Source organism: Chelonia mydas, chromosome 10, assembly GCF_015237465.2.
Source record: "Chelonia mydas isolate rCheMyd1 chromosome 10, rCheMyd1.pri.v2, whole genome shotgun sequence".
Classification (NCBI taxonomy): domain Eukaryota; kingdom Metazoa; phylum Chordata; order Testudines; family Cheloniidae; genus Chelonia; species Chelonia mydas.
Window position 1 is genome coordinate 3,727,409 of NC_051250.2, and position 20,082 is coordinate 3,747,490.

Below are 20,082 nucleotides of genomic sequence, written 5' to 3' on the forward strand. Positions count from 1 at the left end.
AGCCCTGGCCGCCGAGGGGCCTGGCTTGCCTGCCCGCAGCCGGGCGGAGGGCGGAGCGCCAGGGCGGAGCGGGGAGCTGGCGGCAGGCCCCGGGCAGAGCCGCGGGGCGCTGGGCTCCAGCTGTCAGGGCGGAGGAGGATGCTGGCGCGGCGGGCCGGGCGGCGGGAGGAGGAGCCCTAGCCGCGTCCCAGGCCAAGCGCGGCGGCGGCGGGCAGGACACAGCGCGCAGCCCGAGCCCGGCAGGAGGAGCGCGATGCGTCGGGGCCGCTGAGCCCAGGCAGGGGCCATGCAGCGGGCCGGCCGGTGCTGAGCCCAGCGCGTCCCGGGCCCGGGGCTGTCCGGGCCGGGGGGATCGGCGGGCCGGGGCCATGCCCTGCCCGCAGTGAGCGATGCCTTTTGGAAATGGACACACTGGATCACGGCGCAAACATGGCGTCCCCTCGGCCAGGCTCCCCGTCTCGGGCTGGTGCCTGCTCTGCTGTCTGCTGTGCGGGGGGCTGGCCGCGGCCGGGGCCCCCCCCGCCCAGAGCTGCCAGCCCTGCGGCCCCAGCTGTACCTGCGCCGGGGGCAGGGCCCCGGGCTCCTGCCTGGTGAACTGCTCCTCGCGGGGGCTGGAGCAGCGCCCGGGGATCGGCGTCCCGCCGGCAGCCACCGCTCTGTAAGTCCGGCTGCGCCCAGGGCGCACGGGGAGGGGGCGCCCAGGGCGCGCGGGGACCGGGAGGGTCCTTGGGGTGGGGGGTCACCCGCCCATGCGCCAGCCGGGCCGAGCCGCCTGCGGCTCTCAGGTTGCTCATGAAACGCACTCACCGCTCTGCTCTCTGCTTGCCGGGACGTGGCTAGGCTCGGGGAGCCGCATTCACCCCCAGGCATTGGGTGTGTGTGTGGGGGAAGGCGGCTCTCCCCCTCCTCTGTCCCCCGCAGGCGCTAGCGGCTGCCTTGCTTTGTTGTTGTCAAAGGACGAGAAATGCGAGGGTACCACTGACCTTTTGTTTACAACCAAAGCTGCCGCTGGCACTAGCCTGGCACTCAAGGCCAGGGCTGAGAGCTCGGCTGCAGGAGGCGTACGATTTCCTTCCACGGAGGAATAATTTTGTTTTAAACCTGTGACCGCTAGCAACCCCCTCCCCTCCCCCCCCCGCAGCGGGGCTGGGATCTTTCCAAGCGAGCTGGGTCCTGAAATCTCACCTTGCAGAATTTGGAGGTGCTCTGGCGGTTTTAGTTAACTTTCTTTCCAGCAGTAGTTTTCCTTGTCTTGCAGTGGGGGTTTTGTAGCAATAAAACTTGCCGTGGTTTATGCTGGGACACAGATCATATGTATGACAGCGGAGGCAAATATGGAAAAATCAAGGGAGGATTGCTTAGAACTAGACCTTGCAAGAATTGGAATGTGTGCAGAACTGTACTTACTGAAGTATGTGGTTTAACTAAGAATGATACAGTGGCCTGGTGGAGGAATCAAAAGGGAACAACTCCAGCATCTGTAAATGAAGGCGGTCCAGTCCTGCATATAACTTCACACAATGGCTTCAGTGGGACAGCTCATGTGAATTCTGTTACTTGTGTGTAAGTAACAGGGCTGCCAGCAGTAGCAGGATACTGGATTTGATGACCTAGGAGGCCCCCTCATGTCCTATGTTACATGTGTAACTTTGCTGATGACACCCACAACCAGGGCGAACATACATAAAGTTACTCACATTCATAAGTGTTGACAGAATCAAGTAACTGCCTTGTGACTGTAGGCTTAGATCCTTGCAAAGACTCCTGCATGTGCTCAACTTTTTGCATTTTAAGTGGTGCGCAAAATTTGCAAATCTTTGCTAACTCAGGCCCGTAGGCTTCTACCAGGATCCCGAATAAAAGTGTTATGGTCATGCCAAGCTTTTAAGGTGTTCCCTGGTATGTTAGAGGAAAAGAACAGGCTGTTCCCTTTTGCTCTGGGCTGGGGCAGAGAGGTGTGCAGTGGGTTTCAGAGAACCCCAGTGGACGTTACGGAGTGAGGGCCCGATCTGTAGATGGAACCCCGTGGCCACGGTTCGAGCATTGGCTACGTTAGGGGCAGATACAAAGACAATTCAAATGTTTGATCAAAACTTCTAGAGAGAAATAGCAGCAAAGCAAGGTGATTAGTATGTTTCTAACTGGCTTTAGATTCAATGACGTTAATGACCAAGTCGAGTGTATTAAAAAAGAATCTGGCTGATCCCTAGAACGGTTCGGTCAGTTAAAAAGGTTAGAATAGCAGGTTTATTTAACAGGCTGAAGAGGAGCTGTGGGAATTGTTATTTTTTCTTTTAATGGGTGAGTTCAAATCAGTAGTTGTCCTACATAGATAAAACTTTAGGGAATAACTTTTCTGTTCTTCAGAGAACAAAACCCTCTCATAGGTTTTGTTGAAAAGGAAACAGCCACCTAAATGATATTTCCCTGTGCAGTAAGAAAGTTTCAGTTTATCCACATCCTATTGATATTGCAATAAGGTAAATGTCAGCTTTAGTGTTAGTGTCGCTTAACAATAATTTTTAAATCTGTGAAGTTTTAAAAGGCCATTGTTTTGCATAATTCTACTGGCAATCCCGTGAAGTGTGCAGTATTCGGAAACCTTTGTACTTTTTTAAGAATAAAAAAATCCATCACAAATACCTTTGAAAACATTATAATATGGATCAGGGGGACAGACCTAGAGTAGCTTCAGAGAGAACGACAGCTTTTCATCTCAGAGTGGAGGTGAGTTTTAAGTCTTTTCGTACAACAAAATTAGACTATTAAGTGCTTCTTTTCCTGGGCGATTTAAATTGTAGAAATATACTCTGGCCCTAGAACATAAAAACATGTTCCTCAAAGTTGTACATCTTGCTAAGTTTTTACATTTATTTCTTAAAATAAAGCAGAAAGTGAATTTTGCAGAAATCCCTCAACTGGGCAAGATTCATTTTTATTTATTTACTGGCTGCGCGAGCTGCGCAATAGGCAGAGTTAGACATTTTTGGCAGAGGCTCTGCAAATTTAATTTTGCTTTGGACAAAACAAGCGGTGTATAAAATTGGCCTCTTCCCATAAGGATCTTTAAAAGCCTTCTGAAGACAGTGATGAGGATTAAGAGTGTCACTGGAACTTCAGTTCAAGCCTTCTAAACCGAGTTGGGGTTATTGTGGCGGCTTTATGGGTATTACTAATTTTACGAGTGAGTGCTTAAGACAGCTAATTATTGTTCAGCAGTGTTCAGGGTGCTTTTACCACCCAACAATTAGGATGGGCCCTTAATATATACAAGAGCTACTGGACATCTAACTTAAATACTCAAAGTGTGTTATACATTCTACTGGAGCAAGCACACTGATACCTCAGGGTAATGTTATTGGCAGCAGGATTTTTCCTATTTTAATTTATGTGAAATTATTGGTTTTACAGTCCTATTAATGTGAATGGTTCACAAGAAGAGTGATCTTCTTTGGAATTCACAAATTTTAGCTATATCTGAATTTGCAAAGGGATCTTTGGCAGGCTATGGATCATTCAGGATGCACAGTAAAGGCTCTGCTGGGGATCAAAGTATGTGTTTTTAATACTTGGTCTCTTGGCATAAGTTGTGGTGAAGTTGTGCCCCTCCTCTGGGAATGCACTGCAGAATTTGGACAGGAAATACAGGAAGATACAGTGTAGAAAGATTGCTACCCTATTTGATCTTCTAATGGGGAGAAAGCATGAACATGTAATTATAGGTGTTATAATTGTATGATAAGATCTATAAGAGTTGAGCTACTCCAGGGGTGCATTTAGCCCCACATCTTTTCACCCCACAAGATAGGAGGGAAACTCTACAACCTAACCATTATGTGCTGCATTTATTGACAGGTAAGGCAGTTGGTCTTAAATATTCTGCTACCTATTCTCAGGTTATGGCTTGCAGTGATATTTTGTAGTAAGAAAAAAGTTGTATAAATAAATTTTTAAACACAAAATGCAGCTGCATCAACCTGCATGAAAGCAGTATGGTTCAGCAACTATGAACCCTGAAGGAACGATAACACCTTGGTGATGAAGTCCTCAATTGAGCAGTTAGGCACATATTAGCAATCCACTGAAGTCAATGTGATTACGTGTGTGCAAGTGTAGAATCGGAGCCTAGGATAGGAATGCTCGTGAAAAAACCTTTTGGCCAGCATAGCAGACACGGCATTTTCTTATTCAAAATTGCAAACACTGAGGGAACGGTTACCACGAATACAGGAGAAATGGCACATCCAAAGAATCACCAAGGAAAACAAGTACTGCCAGAAATATAGGCTGCATACCTAGATGAAAGCAGTCTCCTGTTCCATTTAATAGCAACATCAAATCAAAATTTGTCACCCTGTAAGGTAAATAACTTGAAGGCATCTAATATTAAATGTCTAAACAAACGTAAGAGGAAAGGCTATGTGCATATTGATCATCTTCAGTCCTTAACGTAAAAATGTACTTTAAAAGCAAGAGTTTTCAAGGGCAACCCTGGCCGTTTTGTACGTTCATCCCCATTGAGAGGAATTCCGATAATATCTTAAAGTGTTCTTCTCCCATTGGCTGTGGATTTATGCAAACTTTTTGTTTAGGATATTAGATCTTTGGTGAAACAGATAATCCTGATTTAGATTTCAGCTGAGATCAGAGACTTGTTTTTCTTTCCCCTGTGAATATTTACTATTTCTGACACCTCTGGAGTATCTTAGTGACTCTTTTTTTAAACAGAGGGATTAGAATCTTGTTCATAGAAATGTCGGTCTGGAAAGGAGCTAGTCCAGCCCCCTGCACTGAGGCAGGACCAAGAAAACCTAGGCCATCCCTGACAAGCGTTTGTCCAACTGGTTCTTAAAAGCCTCCAGTGACAGGGATTCCACAACCTCCGCTGGAAGATTATTTAAGAGTTTCACTACCCTTACAGTTAGACAGTTTTTCCTAATGTCTGACCTAAATCTCCCTTCAAATTAAGCCCATCGCTTCTTGTCCTACTTTCAGTGGACAAGGAGAACAATTTTTCACTGTCCTCTTTATAAACAGCCCTCAACGTATTTGAAGACCGTTATCAGATCTCCTTTTCTCAAGACTAAACATGTTCAGTAGAAACTCATGTATTTGTCCTTCAGTAATCCATAATAGTAGTAATTCTTGGGCGATAGCACTATCAGAATGCTGCAGTAAGGGCTTGCTGTTGCTCTTACAAATTATTGGCCCAAACCTGCCGACAGGTACATTTCAGTAGTTCCATTAGCTTCAGTGAGATGGTTTAGGCATGTAGAGTTACTGACGTGCGTTAAATCTTTGCAGAATTGGGACCTGTATTACTAATTTAACACTACTTATTATAGGGGGATGTGTCAGCAGTCCCTATTTTTATGTTGCCTAACGAATAATCTAAGCAAACCCTGGCGGTATAAATGTATTTTAAGATGCAGGAACATATATTTTTTGTGTTTCCTAACTCAGTTATTTGCATGACTTGGTAAGTTTCAGTAGGTCTCCCAGTCATTAATGGAATTTGTTTATTTCTATTTCAGCATATAAATATAAGAAATTCCTATCCAAGATTCAAGTCATGCTTGACAGATAATGAAAAATGAAATCCAATTGAAACAAAGCAGCAGTAACAAAACACTCTCTGTACAAAAGCAGCCGGTCCACAAAACCAAAACATCCCTACTTCAGTCATGAAAAACCTGAATCTCACTCAAATAAGCATCCTTATCTCCATCTACACTTGAGGTTCTGGTTGTCTTTTTTTTTGCAGAGAAAGACTTTTTTTAATGAAAAAAAAAAAGAGAGAGAGTGAGCACGCGCACACAGGTTGAGGTGCAGGGATAAAATTAATTAAAATCAAAATGAACTCAGTCTATTGAAAGGACAAAAAATGCATGAGGTACATCAGGAAAATATGTCACATGTAACACATTGAACAAGGTAGGGATTATGTAGTGCATGATTGACGCCAGTGAGCTAAGATATTATTAGTGAGGTGGCACTGTAATGTCGGCTTTGTTTAAGGCAATGCCCTACAGTGGACTACAGAGTTTGCTACTCTCCTTCCAGAGGTTTCAGACAAATTACCCCTGTATCTTAAATGTTTGTTGGCTTTTTATTCTGACGACTAACTTTGGCTTTTTGTCTGCTGCTGGCGGAGAGCATTTTCGTAACAACCACCACCTACTGTTTGGGGGAAACACTGTCCGTCTGAGAGATGGCGTTATAGTGGTTTCCGTGTATTTGCTTAGAGAATTTGCCAAGCTGCCATGTAGAAACTGGAGCGACAGAGAAGTCTCTTGCCTCCCTAGGCTCCAGCCCAACCATTTAAGAATTTGCACTTAGTAATTCAGAGCAACCAAATGTGAACAAGAGCAATAATTTAAGGAGACAAACTAAGAAACCACAGCTAGACACCCCAAGTGGGTGGAGTGAATACAGAGCTCACTAGAGACCCAGTTCTGCTGCAATTCAGTAATGCAGGATCAGGTCCTAAGCATTTATCAGTGTTTCGGAAGAGGCTTTGGAGGTACCTGCTGGTGTTTTGCTCCTATACATTTAAAGAGTTAAGAAATAGAATTTTAACACCATTAAAATAAATCCAGCTGTGGGACTTGCCCCGTGTTCATTGTTTTAAAATGATTGTGCTAAATAATTTCTTGACCAGTTAATCATTCCTTCCAACGTTCTATTGGGAGGGATAATGGGAACAAGGTAACTTTGTAGGGTGAGTGTGAGGGAATGCCTTATCTTTGTACAATTCATGTGGCTGAGTTATCCTGAAATCCAGGTGGTGTTTAGAAGGGGTTTTGCTTTTGTGTCATTAATTCTGTTTTTCTCCTTCCTTCTGCAATTCATTTTCCTTGTGTCACTTCCTTCATTTTAGAACTAATTGTATAGCTTATTCCTCTTTAACGCAGCTCCTTCTTGCTTTTGCATTTTGAAGTGACAGCGTGGGCCCAATCCCAAACCACTATTCAGGCAAGTTGGCCTATTGGTAGTCTACACACGTGAGTAAGGCAAGCAAGATTTGTTCAGCTGCTTTCGTTCTGCTCTCACACCATGGGAATCTTTGCTGGTTTTAATCTTACATTTGAATTAAGCGATTTTTAAAAAGTCACCTGTTAATGCTTTGCTCCCTGTTTGTAGCCGAGTGGCATTCCTTGTTTTATCTCAGTGTGAATTATTTTCCCCACATTGTTTTCCATATTGCATTTCTGCGTTGCCCCTCTTTTACTTCTCCAGGCCCTGTCCTGCTTCTTTATAAAGGACGCATTATCCTTATTTAACGCCGCTTCCCCATCACCTATCTATGGACTTGCTCCTGTCAACTTCAAAGACCTGAGGGCCAGATCAACCTCAGTTCTATTGACTCCCCCCCTACCCCCAACACCTCCTCCCCTTGCCTAGCATAACATGCTTGTACAGAGCAGGTCACATTCCCCTTTAGTGGCTGGTCCACAAAGAGGATGAGACTTTTGAATTAGACCTTTCTTTTCATAAACGACATTCACATTCAGGAGAAGGCTAGCTAGGTTTTCATATTAAGGGCTCTTTTTACTAAGGGCTTGCATACACTTGAAAGACTACCGTGGCCCAGCAACTGTAACGCTTCAGTGTAGACACTACCTACCCCGAGGGGCGAGGTTCTCCCATTGGTGTAGGTAATCCATCTCCTCAAGAAGCAGTAGCTAGATTGTCGGAAGAATTCTTACATCAACTTAGCACTGTCTACATGGGGACTTAGGCCTGGTCTATACTACAGAGTTAGGCTGACGCAAGGCAGCTTACGTCGCCCTAACTATGGAAACATCCACACTAAAATTTCGCTCCCACCGACATAATCATCCCACTACGCCGACTTAGTAACTCCACCTCCTCGAGCACTGCCGAGTCAATGTTGATGTAGTTAGGTCAATGCAATGTCAGTGTAGACAGGCGTTGCTTACGTTGACTGTTACTGGCTTTCAGAAGCCATCCCAAAATGGCCGACACTGACAGTACCGTTGGTACAAGCGCTCCAGGTGAGGCTGTGCACCGCCGACACGACGAGTGTAGTGTGGACATGCAAAAGCGATTTAATTACTGCAGCAGCTGTATGCCAACGTACTTAGGTCGACATAATTCTGTCGTGTAGACATACCCCCTTAGGCTGTCTTAACTACATCACTCAAGGGTGTGGATTTTTCACACCACTGAGTGCTGTAGCTAGGTTGATCTAATTGTCTAGTATAGACCAGCCCTAAGATACTGATACTAAATTCCAGTTTAGCTTCAGCAAGACTACGTGCGAGGTATAAATATTTCACAATGCATTGCAAACCAAAAACGGAGCGGTAAAGGGTAACAAAACAACAAAGGTTAAAATCATAAAAACGGATTTAAAGAATATGGTCGTCAGTAACAGTGTTTGCAATTTCCAGTATAGCCACAGATAGCATTTCTTGTGGTAAAATTGCAGAAACCATGACTAGAAACCAGAATTTTTTGTTTGTTTTTGTATTAATCAATTTTTAAGAGACATGCAGCTGATGGATTTTAAAATAGAAATAAACATTATTTTCTAGATAGGTACATTTCCTCCCAATCAGACTATTAACCCTGTAATGAAGAGGTTAGCAGAAAAGACAGACTACCATCAGTTGTGGTCTCATATCTCAGAAGCTAAGTAGCACCAGACCTGGCCAGTACTTAGATAGCATGAGAGCCCAGGAAAGTCCCATGTATGGCACAGAATGGTTTTAATTTATTAGGTAACACTCTTCTGTGCCAGTACTCAGCCTGGTGCGACAGTGCACTGGTTTGTATCAGTGCCATTTTTGGGCAGAGATGAAAAAGGAGGTGTGGACTGTGTGTGGTAAGAGCAGGGATGGTAACCATGGTAACATGCTGTAAACCGATTCGGTTTATACAGGCCGCCTCCCTGAAATCCCCACTCAGGTTTCAACCGATTCAGTATTCTTCACTTCCTGTCCTCAACTTCAGCATAGCACCGGTGTGTCCTAGTAAAACAGTAGCAACCTCCTCTGGGGTGGGACACGTCAGAAGCTATGGGCTGTGGAGGGAGCCAGGGGCCCACATGGATGGAGCCAGTTGCAGGAGTGGGGAGATAACTTGTAAATAGCTATGGGATCTCTCAAGCTGAAAGGCATCATAGAAGTTGGCCTTTGTTTTTCCCATCCCAAAAGCATGATTTAAACAAAGTTTACCAAAATGGGAAGGGCAGGGAACATCTGGCTGCACAATATGGAATTCAGGACAGGAACAGACTTAGTAGCCTAAGAAAAGCAAGTTAGCGTGTGTCATCAGGGGATGGGAGATACTGGACTGACTGACTTTGGCAATAACATGGCAGAATCTGCTGAACAGACTTTTGCAAGCTAAGACCATTCAGAAAAAACAAACAAACAAACCAACCACTCATGATGGAAGACGCTTCGAAACCCCATGCCAGGAACTCATAACTGTCTTACCCATCTCAAATTGCGTTCAAGTCTCCATTCCTTGTCGGATTACATTCCAGTTACTGTTAGGCAACTGGGACAGAAAACCCAAACGCTACACCTGTGTTCTAGGCTAGAGCCTGCTAGTGTCTGAGTAATGTTTTTGTATTGAGGGTACACGCTATAATGGGAACCAAACAAGGGCCCTGGAACAATGTGTATAGGGCGGGTGCTGAGAGCCATTGAACCAAACTGTGAACCCTGGATATGATGGAAACCACTTCACACCAGGGGGTGCTGCCGTACCCCCAGTTCCAGCACCTATGGAACCAAACGCATTCCTTGGTTGGAGTTTTCAGGTTTTGAGTATCGGAACTGGGATAATTTGAAAAGTGTTCATGCAAAGACACAACCTCCTCTACCCTTTGGGCAGAGAGCTACAGATTAGGTCTGACCAAACTCACACTACAAAAGCAGTTTCTCCTCCCTTGGGGTTCACACCTCAACTGCTAGAAGAGGGCCTCATCCTTCCTGATTGAGCTAACCTCGTTATCCCTAGCCTGATTCTTGCTTGCATATTTATACCTGCCTCTGGAAATTTCCACTACATGCATCTGACGAAGTGGGTATTCACCCACGAAAGCTTATGCTCCAATACGTCTGTTAGTCTATAAGGTGCCACAGGATTCTTTGCCTCTTTCACAGACTCACACTGGCTTAGATTTGTGTCTTTTTTGCAGCGTTGTGGGAAAAAGAAGAAATCTAAACACAGAAAAAACTAAGACACAGGGTACTGGATTGTGTCCTCACTTACAGGGGCCTGCTGAAGTCAATAGACAGAATTTGGCCCAATGATGATACCACCTTCTCTGTAATAGTCATTTTTAAGGCACAAGACTAACTTGCTTCTGCTTTGAAATTGGGGTTTCCGGTGAGGAGTTGGCAGGATGGGCTAGAGCCAGGAATCTAGAAAAATGGGCTCTGTGCAAGTCTCCCTGTGCAACCATCACTAATGAAATTCTGCTTGGACTTGCAGCCGCTTTGCTGTGCCAGCCTTGGGCGTTACACAGCTCTCTACCCATGTACTGCAATCCCTTGCTCTCCCTGTACCTGACCAGTATGGCTTCATGTTGCTCAGAGCTTCCCAATTGCAGCTGCCTCAAGGTCTTCAATGGAAGGGTGGGGGGCTTGCAGACCACTGAGAGGCTAACAGCATCATTTACAGCAAATTCTGTATGCAGTGACTTGCACCTGCTTGCCTTGCAGTTTTGGTGGGGCAGAAAATGCTGCGCACCATCCACAGTAGCCTTTAGTTGTCTGTAAAATTCTTTGGGCTCCAGAACCAGCGGTCTGTTTTTCTGAAACACCCTATCCTGTTAGCAGCTGTTGATCCTGCTAGGAATGGGTTAGGTAGGTTCTGCTGAGGTAAATGGCTCATAGCCCCCCAAGAGATGGGACTGGCTCTTGGAAGAGAGGATATAGAGTGGGGGCTGAGCAGTTTCAGAGGAGGAACCCTAGAAGCACCCAAGTTTGGGAAGGTCTGAGCTGAATTTTTATGTTGTGTAGATAATTTCTTTGTTCAAAAAGCCACACCTTAGGAAGGGAGTGAAGTGATTTTCTGAATCTACAGTATGTGGAGTTTTAGATCAGGTTGGTAAAAGCATCTGTTTACAGGTCCCTTCAGGAGTATGCTTGGATGTAGCAGTACAATTCTCACTTGGGGTGCAAGAGGACCTGGGTTGTATATTTAGAGACCAAGGTGACAGGTACATTGTAGAATCATCTAGTCCAGTCCTTTGCACTGAGACAGGATTAAGTATTATCCAGATAGTCACTGACTAAAGGGGGAGGGATAGCTCAGTGGTTTGAGCATTGGCCTGCTAAACCCAAGGTTGTGAGCTCAATCATTGAGGGGACTATTTAGGGATCTGGGCCAAAAATTGGGGATTGGCCCTGCTTTGAGGAGGGGGTTGGACTAGATGACCTCCGGAGGTCCCTTCTAACCCTGATATTCTATGACTGACAGATGTTTGTCTACCTGTTCTTAAAAACCCTTCATTGACAGAAATTCCACAACCTCCCTAGGTAATTGTTCCAGTGCTTACAGGTAGGAAGATTTTCCTGATGTCTAACCTAAATCTCTCTTGCTGCAATTTAAGCATGTTACTTCTTGTCCTATCCTCAGAGGCTAAGGAGAATCATAGAATCATAGAATCATAGAATATCAGGGTTGGAAGGGACCCCAGAAGGTCATCTAGTCCAACCCCCTGCTCAAAGCAGGACCAAGTCCCAGTTAAATCATCCCAGCCAGGGCTTTGTCAAGCCTGACCTTAAAAACCTGTAAGGAAGGAGATTCTACCACCTCCCTAGGTAACGCATTCCAGTGTTTCACCACCCTCTTAGTGAAAAAGTTTTTCCTAATATCCAATCTAAACCTCCCCCATTGCAACTTGAGACCATTACTCCTCGTTCTGTCATCTGCTACCATTGAGAACAGTCTAGAGCCATCCTCTTTGGAACCCCCTTTCAGGTAGTTGAAAGCAGCTATCAAATCTCCCCTCATTCTTCTCTTCTGCAGACTAAACAATCCCAGCTCCCTCAGCCTCTCCTCATAAGTCATGTGCTCTAGACCCCTAATCATTTTTGTTGCCCTTCGCTGGACTCTTTCCAATTTATCCACATCCTTCTTGTAGTGTGGGGCCCAAAACTGGACACAGTACTCCAGATGAGGCCTCACCAGTGTCGAATAGAGGGGAACGATCACGTCCCTCGATCTGCTCGCTATGCCCCTACTTATACATCCCAAAATGCCATTGGCCTTCTTGGCAACAAGGGCACACTGCTGACTCATATCCAGCTTCTCGTCCACTGTCACCCCTAGGTCCTTTTCCGCAGAACTGCTGCCTAGCCATTCGGTCCCTAGTCTGTAGCGGTGCATTGGGTTCTTCCGTCCTAAGTGCAGGACCCTGCACTTATCCTTATTGAACCTCATCAGATTTCTTTTGGCCCAATCCTCCAATTTGTCTAGGTCCTTCTGTATCCTATCCCTCCCCTCCAGCGTATCTACCACTCCTCCCAGTTTAGTATCATCCGCAAATTTGCTGAGAGTGCAATCCACACCATCCTCCAGATCATTTATGAAGATATTGAACAAAACCGGCCCCAGGACCGACCCCTGGGGCACTCCACTTGACACCGGCTGCCAACTAGACATGGAGCCATTGATCACTACCCGTTGTGCCCGACAATCTAGCCAGCTTTCTACCCACCTTATAGTGCATTCATCCAGCCCATACTTCCTTAACTTGCTGACAAGAATGCTGTGGGAGACCGTGTCAAAAGCTTTGCTAAAGTCAAGAAACAATACATCCACTGCTTTCCCTTCATCCACAGAACCAGTAATCTCATCATAAAAGGCGATTAGATTAGTCAGGCATGACCTTCCCTTGGTGAATCCATGCTGACTGTTCCTGATCACTTTCCTCTCCTCTAAGTGCTTCAGGATTGATTCTTTGAGGACCTGCTCCATGATTTTTCCAGGGACTGAGGTGAGGCTGACTGGCCTGTAGTTCCCAGGATCCTCCTTCTTCCCTTTTTTAAAGATGGGCACTACATTAGCCTTTTTCCAGTCATCCGGGACTTCCCCCGTTCGCCACGAGTTTTCAAAGATAATGGCCAAGGGCTCTGCAATCACAGCCGCCAATTCCTTCAGCACTCTCGGATGCAATTCGTCCGGCCCCATGGACTTGTGCACGTCCAGCTTTTCTAAATAGTCCCTAACCACCTCTATCTCTACAGAGGGCTGGCCATCTCTTCCCCATTTTGTGATGCCCAGCGCAGCAGTCTGGGAGCTGACCTTGTTAGTGAAAACAGAGGCAAAAAAAGCATTGAGTACATTAGCTTTTTCCACATCCTCTGTCACTAGGTTGCCTCCCTCATTCAGTAAGGGGCCCACACTTTCCTTGGCTTTCTTCTTGTTGCCAACATACCTGAAGAAACCCTGAAGAACAATTTCTCCTTCTCCTCCTTGTAACAACCTTTTATGTACTTGAAAACTGTTATCAAGTGCCCCCTCAGTCTTCTCTTCTCCAGCCTAAACAAACTCAATTTTTTCAATCTTTCCTCATAGGTCATGTTTTCTAGACCTTTAATCATTTTTGTTGCTTTCCTCTGGACTTCCTCCAGTTTGTCTACATCTTTCCTGAAGTGTGGAGCCAGAACTGGACATAATACTCCAGTTGAGGCCTTATCAGTGTTGAGTGGAGTGGAAGAATTACTACTCATGTCTTGCTTACAACACTCCTGTTAATACATCCCAGAATGATGGTTGCTTTTTTTTTTTTGCAATGAGATTACATTGTTTACCCATATTTAGTTTGTGATCCACTACACCCCTAAGTCATTTTCTGCAGTGCTCTGTCCTAGGCAGTTATTTCCCCATTTTGTATTTGTGCAACTGATTGTTCCCGCCTAAGTGGAGTACTTTGTATTTGTCCATATTGAATTTCATCCTATTTAATTCACACCATTTCTCTAGTTTGTCAAGATCATTCTGAATGTTAATCCTATCCTCCAAAGCACTTGCAACCTTCCTGGCTTGATATCGTCTGCAAACTTTATAAATATACACTCTATGCCATTATCCAAATCATTGATGAAGATATTGAATAGAACTGGACCCAGGACAGATTCCTGCGAGACCCCACTCAATATGCCTTTCCAGCTCAATTGTGAGCCATGGACAACTCCTCTGAGTATGGTTTTCCAACTAGTTGTGCACTCACCTTATAGTAGGTTTGTCTAGGCTATATTTCCCTAGTTTGTTTATGAGACGGTCATGCAAGATGGTGAAGATATACGAAATCTGCTGCTTCCCCCCATTCACAAGCTTGCTACCTTGTCAAAGAAGGATATTAGGCTGGTCTGGACAAATCCATATTGACTGTTTCTTATTACAGTTGAAGTGCTGACAAACATTGTTTGATTATTTGCTGCATTATCTTTCCAGGTATTGTAAGCTGACTGGTCTGTAATTTCCTGGGCTGTCCTTATTCCCTGTTTTTATAGATGGGCACTATATTTGCCCTTTTCCAGTCCTCAGGTCTCTCTCCCATCCTCCACGACTTCTCAGAGATAATTACTAATGGCTCAGAGATCTCTTCAGGCAGTTCCCTAATTAAATGTCCATTATCTGTCTAGATATGTGAAGGGTGCTCTGCTGTGAACACAAGATCATTGGGTCCATGGAGATACACCAGAAGTTATTGTAGTGACAGGAACACATGGGCCCCTCTAGTAGCTGAAGACAGATATTGTTCCTTTTATTTATTTATATCTGGCAGGCTCGTGGCACTTGAAAGAACGTTTAAGTGGCTGTTTTTTACTTCTCCGTTCATCTCCTTGTCTTATAGCTGGGGCTGGTTGTGGTCAAGGGTGGCATCCTGTTTCGCCTTTCCCAGCATGGCTTAAGTAAAACAGATGTTCCCCTTCCTTACACTCATGTAACGCATTTCCAGTGTTAGATCAACGCTGGCAAAGGTACTGTGATGTGCGTGGAGGGAAGATGTTGTGTAGCCCCTTTGGCCCTGTCTTCTCTCTCTCTGAAATTAACCAGAGTGGTGTGGCCGACTCCCCCAGTCGGCTTTTAAAATTGTCACCTGTGCATGTGACACAAAGCGGGTGTCGCTTTCCTCCCCCGCCTCTCATCTCCGGCAGTGGGGACGGGCGCGGACTGTTCCTCCAGCACGTATGGTTGATAGGGGAATGTTCACGGGTTTTGCCTCATGAGTTGCTTCTGTGCTGTTGCCTAATGGTTTTCACATGCAGAGGGAGGCTGCATTTCTGTTTTCCAGCAGACTGAACCGTCTGAGCCGTGCTCTCTGGCTGGTGCCAAGCGGGTCCATGGAATGATAATCATCATCCCAGGCCGCATCCAAGTTCTGAGTGCACGGCTGCCACTGGGGTCTAGGGGCGCTCCGAGGCCTCGCAGAGGGGAGCCCTGTCTATGGGAAGCATTTCCCCTTTCACTCTCAGGGGGTGCAGGACTAGTACCACAATTGGGAACAATTAAAACTGCATCAAATACAGACTATACAGTCCCAGACAAGCCAGATCCACTCCCAGGGCCTGGGTTTATGAGCTGGAATTGCCCAGCCAGCCCCTCCACCCCCAATCATGGTCTACAAGCATAGATCCCTCCCCATAAGAGTTTATGAAGCATTGGGTCTAGGGCAAAGTCAGCCCTGTACACAAGGGCCTATGCTCCACCTAAGTCCTCAAGATAGGACTTGGCTGGTGCCTCGCTCTGCAGCTGGCCCTCTGCACAGGGGTGAATTTCATTCTTACTCTGCTACATCAAGCAACGAACAGGGTCAGAAAGCTTTGTAAGAGGGGCAAGTTTTTAAAAGGAGGGATTGGAGTGAAGAAAGGGTGGTCAGCTGGAACATGGGAATTCATAGCTTCCAGGGCCAGAAGGGACCATTATGATCCTCTAGTCTGACCTCCTACATAACACGGGCCAGCGAACGGCCCCAAAATAATTCCTAGGGTAGCTCTTTTAGAAAAACATCCACTCTTGATTTAAACATGGCCAGTGATGGAGAATCCCCCATGACCCTTGGTGAGTTGTTCCAGTGATTGATTACTCTCACCATTCAAAATTTACACCTTATTTCTCATCTCAGTGTGTCTAGATTCAATTTCCAGCCTTTGGATCATGTTACACCTTTCTCTGCTAGACTGAAGAGCCCAGTATTACATATTTGTTCCCCAGGTAAGTACTTACAGACTGTGATCACATCGCCCCTTAACCTTCTCTTTGGTAAGCTAAATGGAGTGAGCTCCTTCAGTCTATCACTATAAGGCAGGTTTTGTACTCTTTCTCCTGGCTCTTCTCTGAGCCCAATGAAGTGTATTTAACATTTTGTATTGGGGTAATACCTTGGGGCCTTGATAAGGGATCAGGGCACCGTTGGGCTAGACACTGTATAAACTCAGCAGAGAGGGAGTCCCTGTCCTGAAGCACTTACATTTTTGCATAATTACTTGCACTGTAAGCGTGGCACGTAGACAGTCTTGCCAGTGCTGCGGTCATGCCTGTTTCACAAACAATTCCTTAAAACTACACTGCGACCTTCTTTCAGTTATTTCTGTCTTGCAAACCTGTCTCTGCACCCAGATGCTTTCAGCCCATCACACAGTTTCAAATTTTTTTAAATTATTCCCCCCCCCCCCAACACACATTTGAATGGGTTCCTGGAAATTGGAGATTTAAAAATGGGAAGTGCTTGTCTGAAATCTGATGCAGTGATTCCCTAGGAGAATACTTTCCATTTGGAAAGGTCTTGGCCCCTTTCCAGCCCTCTGTTAAAGTTGTTCTAGATGGTGGCTCATTATTGCTACCTCCGTGGGTTTTATTTTAAAAAAAAAGGCCTGTTACATAAGCAACAAGTTGGTGAATCCATTAGTTGGGCTCACTTCTCAGCGATTCCACTATGTGAAGTGACTGGAGGTCGAGACGCACTGAGACAAACAGAGTAACAGTGGCCAGAGATTCATAAGTAATTAATTAAATCTGTGCAGATCAAAGGTTTCTATCAGAGTGTGGGAACGTTAGTTTACTCCTACAGAAGGAAAACCAAGATCAGTGGCCTTTATGGAGTGAATTCTGTACTGACTGGCAACCCTGGGGTGAGTGCAGAATTTGCCTCAAGCCTCTTTAAAAGTCTAGTGCCAACAAAGTGGAAGTACAAAACTATACGCCGCAAGGCAAGCTACACTATTTCATGTTAAGAATGTGGGTTTTTTTTAACCCCCTCCTGTAGTTTATTTAGGAGAGTGAAAAGTGGCCTGGGTTCATACAAATAGTAATTAATGGCCTTACATTTACAAGGCTCACTTACTGTTGTTGCTCCCACTACAGAAATGCAGCCACCTCTGTGGTGCAGCGTGGTACATGCCAAGGAAGTTACCCAAACGGAACGGGAGAGGTTTGTTAGGTAGGCAGAACACAATTCCCACATTGGATTTGGCAAGAGCTGACAGACCTGTTCTTACAAAGGATGCTACGAGACCTTCATGGGTGGTCAGGGCCTCCATTCAAACAGTGGCACCTCCAAGAGGTCCAGGCCTCCGCACCCTGCCCTAAAATTGATTCAGGATTGAATCTGGAGGCAAGGTCACGGTCTCCTTAGGCACCACATGTTAATATCACCGTCCCAGTATCTGCTAGTGGAGTTACAGGTTTTGCTATTCTCCGCAGAATTCGTTCCTGCTCACTTGCTTGGATTGCACCTAGTAACTCCATCAGTTTCAATAGTGGCTCTGGATTTACATTGCACCGAGAACAGAATCGGGCCCACAGACGGCAGTGTCCAAAGGGTTAACTCCAATTTGCCATCTTGTCTCGAGAATGGGACACTCAAGCCAACTGCTGCGTTTCCTCTTCCCGTGGATTATTTTAGACATCTCACAGTTTGCAGCCTTGTCACATGAAGTTAGAAAAAATGGATTGAAGCAGGAGTGGGACTCAGGACCCCATGGTTTTGTTTACATCTCTGCCGCTAACTTCCTGTGTGGTCTTGCGTAGGTCACTTGACCTTTCTGGGGCTCATTTCCCCATGAGGATGATGCTTACCTGCCTCATAGGGCTATTGTAATGATTATTTACCGTATTCATGCTTAGCTGCCAGGGTGCTGTATAAAGGGCAAGGATTATGAATTCCTATTTGTAGAATGCTTTGTGGCCCTCAGTTGAAAGGTGCTGTGGAAATGTATAGTGTTGTCACGTACTAAGTCCTGGTCCAACTGTGGTTTGCCCCATGAGACCAAACCACATATCCCAGTTCGTCTTGGGCACACTCATTCAGGACCCCATCGCTGCCTTCCCACCTCTGCAGTGATGAGCTGCCAAAATCTTAACAACCAGTTCCCTCCTCACCCCACGAGGGGGTTGTGGCCCACCCCCGCCCCCTGGGACTCCTGCCACATCCAACCCCCCGCGTTCCTTGACGCCCCCCTCCCCCCGGGACCCATGCCCCATCTACCCCCCTCCCCGGTCCCCTGACTGCCCCCAGAACCAGGCAGGAGGGTCTTGTGGGCCACTGTAGTGGGTGCCCACCCCACCCCTAAGAGCCAGAGGGACCTGCCGGGGAGTCCCAGCGGTGCTTACCTGGGGCAGCTCCCAGGAAGCATCCGGCAGGTCCCCCTGGCTCCTAGGGGCAGGGGAGCGTAGCTGGGGGGGGAGCAGTCGCTCCCCCCACTGATCACATTAAAAGTGGTGCCTTAGGTGCCCACTCCCCAGGTGCTCCGGGGCTGGAGCCCCCAAGGGGAAAATTTGGTAGGTGCAGAGCACCCATCGGCAGCTCCCAGCCCCACCCCTGGCCCCAGCTCACCTCACCTCCGCTCCGCCTCCTCCCCTGAACGCAGCGCCCCGTTCTGCTTCTCCGCCCCCCCCCCCCCCGCCGCGAATCAGCTGTTCGGTGGGAGGGCTGAGAAGCAGGCGGTGGCTTCGCGCTCAGGTCCAGGGAGGCGGAGATGAGCTGGGCCGGGGAGCGGTTCCCTTGCGCAACCCTCCCCGGGTTACCTGCTGCGGCGTGGGTGGCCCTCCTCTCACCCCCCCCAGCCCCAGCTCTCCTCTGCCCCGCCTCCGCAGGCCTGAGCGAAGCCGCCGCCTGCTTCTCAGCCCTCCGAGGCTTCCTGCCGAACAGCTGATTTGCAGGAAGCCGGGGGTGGGGGGCGGAGAAGCAGAGCTGGGCGGCGCGTTCAGGGGAGGGGGAGGCGGAGCGGAGGTGAGGTGAGGTGAGCTGGGGCAGGGAGCTGCCAGTGGGTGCTCTGCACCCACCAAATTTTCCCCGTGGGTGCTCCAGCCCCAGAGCACCCACGGAATCGGCGCCTAAGGTGCCACTTTTGGCCGGTGGTTAAATTTAGAAGCCCTTTGAGAACCGGTTCTCCCTCGCGGGACAACCGGTTCTAAAAGGGCTTCTAAATTTAACAACCGGTTTTAGCGAACCGGCTCCAGCTCACCACTGCACCTCTGCACTAGTTTACACTCATGCCTGGCATCTTTCTAGATGCAAATAATGCTGTAATTCCGGTCAGTGGCACATGACCGGACATCCAAGCACAGTTGCCCAGGGCAGAATAATTCACCAAGCCCTCATGCCCAGAGACACTGATTTTTCTTTAGCAAGTTTTAACACAACTCCAGGTTGTTTGGGGGCAGGATGAGGTAGGTCAAATGCATTTCTGAATTAATCACCCCTCCCATCCCCTCCACCTCACCCCCCTAATTCACAGTCAGATTTGATTTAGGCCAGGAATATCTGCTCCCCAGAAGAGGCTCTTCTGTTGCTAGCTTTGTCAGATAGGTGGAGATCACCTGCTGGGGATAGAGAACATCGCATTCTCCTGCATCCCACTGCACCAGGCCTCCCCAAGCAAAGCCGTAGAGAGGAATTGCTATATTGTAGAACGGGGTTACTGGAAGAGAGGTGAGAAGAGCAGAAGCATTGAATTGGAAAGCAGCAATGCTCGCTAGGACACTAGGGGTTTGTGCCCTTCTATTTCCTGTAGGTAATTCCCCAACAAAGTCAATGGGATGTGGGAAGTTTAGGACTTTCCACCACCCAGGAGTACTGAGGAGTAC

General features: G+C 47.0%; 1 protein-coding gene across 2 annotated transcripts in view; it reads left to right on the forward strand.

Annotated features, from left to right (window-relative positions):
- The first annotated feature begins 216 nt into the window (after window positions 1-216).
- PKD1 (polycystin 1, transient receptor potential channel interacting) overlaps window positions 217-20,082 on the forward strand; it is a 140,466-nt gene continuing 120,600 nt past the window's right edge. For both annotated transcript variants that reach the window (XM_037910557.2, XM_037910558.2), the window contains exon 1: window positions 217-658. In XM_037910557.2, coding sequence (XP_037766485.1) covers window positions 390-658 — 269 coding nt within the window. In that variant the 5' untranslated portion in view covers window positions 217-389. The remainder of the gene's footprint in view (window positions 659-20,082) is intronic.